Source organism: Notothenia rossii (assembly GCF_949606895.1).
Source record: "Notothenia rossii genome assembly, chromosome: 10".
NCBI lineage: Eukaryota > Metazoa > Chordata > Actinopteri > Perciformes > Nototheniidae > Notothenia > Notothenia rossii.
Window position 1 is genome coordinate 27,134,927 of NC_136908.1, and position 3,578 is coordinate 27,138,504.

Here is a 3,578-nt window from a genome sequence, read left to right on the forward strand (position 1 = left end):
CAATGACTAACTAACCATTTTTTTTTTTTTTAAGGTTCTTGTGTGGACTCTTTAAATATAAATAAATTAACAATCTTTATTGAACGTCGTTTTATTGAGGAAGTATTAATTGCGAGTTTGAAAGTTTGAAAGTATATATGTTATAATAACTGCTGCTATTATCCTAAAAGTGCGGTCAAGGTTTTATGTAAGCTAATTAAATGATTGGTATACATTTAATTGGATAACACTTTTTGATTTGATTTCTTTTTTATTTTCTCCTTAACTGTTATTATGTTATTTCTATATATTATTGTTGTTATAGAATATTTAATATTGTATTACATATAATAACAATTATAATAAAATAAATACAAATAATACCCAAAAAATAAATACAAAACAACATAAAACTGATAAAAAGAAAAAGAATGAATGCTCAAAAAAACACAAACCTAGCTGTGGAATGTGTCTGCTAGATAATGAGGACAGGAGGTTTCATCACACAGTGGTGGTGTCACTATGATGTGGAAGCAGCAGTGACAGCAGGGCACTGAGTGCTGGACTTTACTCCTCCTGCTCCTCTCTGGGACTCAGCTGCTATATATACTGATCCAGGAGCTGTGCACAACACACTCTGCATCCATCACAGCTCAGCCACAGGTGAGACACCCCAACCAGGAATATCACATTACGATATGGAAAATAAGCACTGAGAGCTAATGTTGCATGTTTCTTTTCAGCTGCAGTCATGAAGGTCCTCGTTGTGCTCGCCCTCGCTGTTTTCACAGGTGAGCAAGATAAAAAAAATGTTAGCTAAAGAAAAATGGTTATCCATTGAAATTGAAATAATAATATGTTTGGATCTTGTGTTCTTCCACCAGGTTGCCATGCCAACATTGTGTGGCAGAACCAGCCCAAGCCCCAGGTGGAAATGGTGAAAGATGCATTCTGGGACTACGTCGCCAAGGCCACCATGACTGCTGAGGATTCCCTGAAGCAAATCAGACAGTCCGAGCTGGGAAGTGAAGTGAAGTAAGTCTCAGAATAAAATACCCACTAACTAACGCCTATAAGAAAAAATAACCCTTGAAGATGACTTGAATATTTATCGATACAACATGAAATACCTTCAAACAAATATGCAATAATCTAAGTTAAGGACCATCCTTAGTTAGTTATTAAAGAACAACTGCCTTTTTTTAAGGTAATATTTATTCCATATTTATTTATTAGCTTTTTGCCTTCTATTAGAAGGTAAGTCTATTAGTAGATAATATATTGGAAAAAGGGATAGAGGGGGGACATGGAGCAAAGAGCCGCTGGTTGGATTTGTAGCCTGGCCACTGAGCTGGCGTCTACATTTAAAACAAGAGTCTCCAACAGGAGAATTAAGGCAATGTCAGGAGTAAATCAAACACTTTGTATACATACCAGACATAAGCATTTCGAGAATCAAGTAGAAATTTAGATTAGCATTTTTACCAAACTTTTGAGAAAAACTTAAACTACATGCCTCAACTAAAGCACAACTTTATTACCAACTTTTCAACTTTATTCTTGCTGGAAATCCAAAAGGTCTTCCTCCTATAATGTTGTGCCTTATTCCTGGTTAATATCTAAAGTAGGAACCGGAGTTTCTCATGACTTATTCCTGTGTCCCTGCAGCACCCTGATCTCTGAGAGCACCGATGCCGTCAACAAGCTCACCGACGCTCTGCGCACTCAGGTGGCCCCTCTCACCCAGGATCTCATGTCTAAGTTTACCCAGGAGGCTGAGCAGCTGAAGGCTCGTCTGGAGAAAGATCTGACCGCCGTTAGCGCCAGCCTGCAGCCCTACGCCCAGAAGCTGGTCGCTGACCTCCAGAAGCAGGTGGAGGAGCTGAAGAAGGACGCCGTCCCCTACGCTGACTCCATGGACTCCGAGGCCCTGAAGGCCGTCCTGGTGCAGAAGAGCCAGGAGCTGAGGACCCATCTGGACAAGAGCGTCGCTCAGCTGCAGGCCCAGATGGTGCCCTACAACGAGGAGATCAAGGAGAAGATGGAGCAGAGCCTGGAGGAGTTCCAGAGGAGCATGGTCCCCCTGTCCCAGAGCTTCAAGAGCCAGCTGACCCAGAAAACCCAGGAGATCCAGCAGAAACTGGCCCCATACGGAGATGAGCTGAGAGCCCAGCTGGACACCGACATCCAGAACCTGAAGAAGCAGCTGGAGGCTCTGTGGAAGTCCTTCACTAAGATGACCCAGTAAATTGACTTTTATCTATACCATTATTTATGTTTTTATTTCTCTCAAATATCCTGCGACAGCACAGTAAAAAACATACTTTCCACGCGGTACTCAAGCAACAGCAAAGCATGATGGACCATGGTCACATCCCTAAAAGGATTTTTACTACGGACCATCTAACAATTCCTACCATTAACACAACTGAGGATGCTTCCCAATATTCAAATGAATTTTAACTCGCCATCGTATGAGGCTATAACTTGGGATCATTTGGCTAGCATTAGCTGGTATGAGGCTATAACTTGGGATCATTTGGCTAGCATTAGCTGGTATGAGGCTATAACTTGGGATCATTTGGCTAGCATTAGCTGGTATGAGGCTATAACTTCGGATCATTTTGCTAGCATTAGCTCGTATGAGGCTATAACTTGGTAGAACAGATTTATCTTCAAGTATGCTGTGCATTGCCGGAGCTGATCCAACCTTTCAGTTCTCTATTCTCAGTTTTGAAATGTTCTCTTCTACCTGATCATCAGTGTTAAATCAGTGTTGGTTTCATGGGACAGAAAAAAAAGTGCAATACCTCATTTTCTATGTTTTTATTGAAGAAAAATGCTATAATGTTACTTTTTGCAACTATAAGCTTTCATCTGTAAAATAACAATAAATAGGTTAAATGTATATTGTGTTCTCAATTTTCTTCATCAATTCAAAACTATACTGGGACATGTCTCCATGGTTTAATGTTCAAAAAGCTCTTTATGTTTCTCATACTGCCTGTGCTGCAGCACCTCTTTTCACCCTCTGTCTGAAACCAATCAGAGCCCAGTCTGCTCTGATTGGTTAGCTGGCCAGCTCTGTTTTGATCAGCCGCTGGAGATGTCCCGCCCCTTAGCCTATCAAGTACAATGTGTTTGCAGCACTAGCCAATAGAATATAATATAATCGAATCGAAGTTCTATTTCGTATATGGCTTCGCCCTCTAAGGCTATCGCTATTGGGTAATCCCCCTGCGCCCCCGCGCAGCACTGAAACACTTGTAGTCCACGCCCACCCGCAAGGTGGTCCCCACTTGTCAACCCTCCCGATTTTCGCGGGAAACTCCCGATTTCATTGCCCTCTCCCGGTTTCCTCCCGGAGTCATATTTCTCCCGCATTTCTCCCGATTTCTGACAAAATCAGATTTACACACGACTGTTTCCACTCGGACTTTAATACAGCTACACCATTGTTTGGTTTCCATGGTAACACGTCTCTTTAGTAGCGCGCGCAACTCAAAGTCTGAGAGGGTGAGGTAGATAGTCACAGAAAACAGAACAAGAATCGACAACTACCTACTCTCTGCTTACTCCTTTCCTGTAAAATACAGGTC

The 3,578-nt window shown here is 41.8% G+C and overlaps 1 protein-coding gene across 1 annotated transcript; it reads left to right on the plus strand.

Moving 5' to 3' along the window:
- The first annotated feature begins 580 nt into the window (after window positions 1-580).
- apoa4a (apolipoprotein A-IV a) lies at window positions 581-2,887 on the plus strand. The gene is made up of 4 exons (XM_079655260.1): window positions 581-642; window positions 723-770; window positions 864-1,014; window positions 1,648-2,887. Exons 2-4 carry the CDS (start codon window positions 731-733, stop codon window positions 2,225-2,227), a joined length of 771 nt encoding a protein of 256 aa, XP_079511386.1. The 5' UTR covers window positions 581-642; window positions 723-730; the 3' UTR covers window positions 2,228-2,887.
- The last annotated feature ends 691 nt before the right edge of the window (window positions 2,888-3,578 follow it).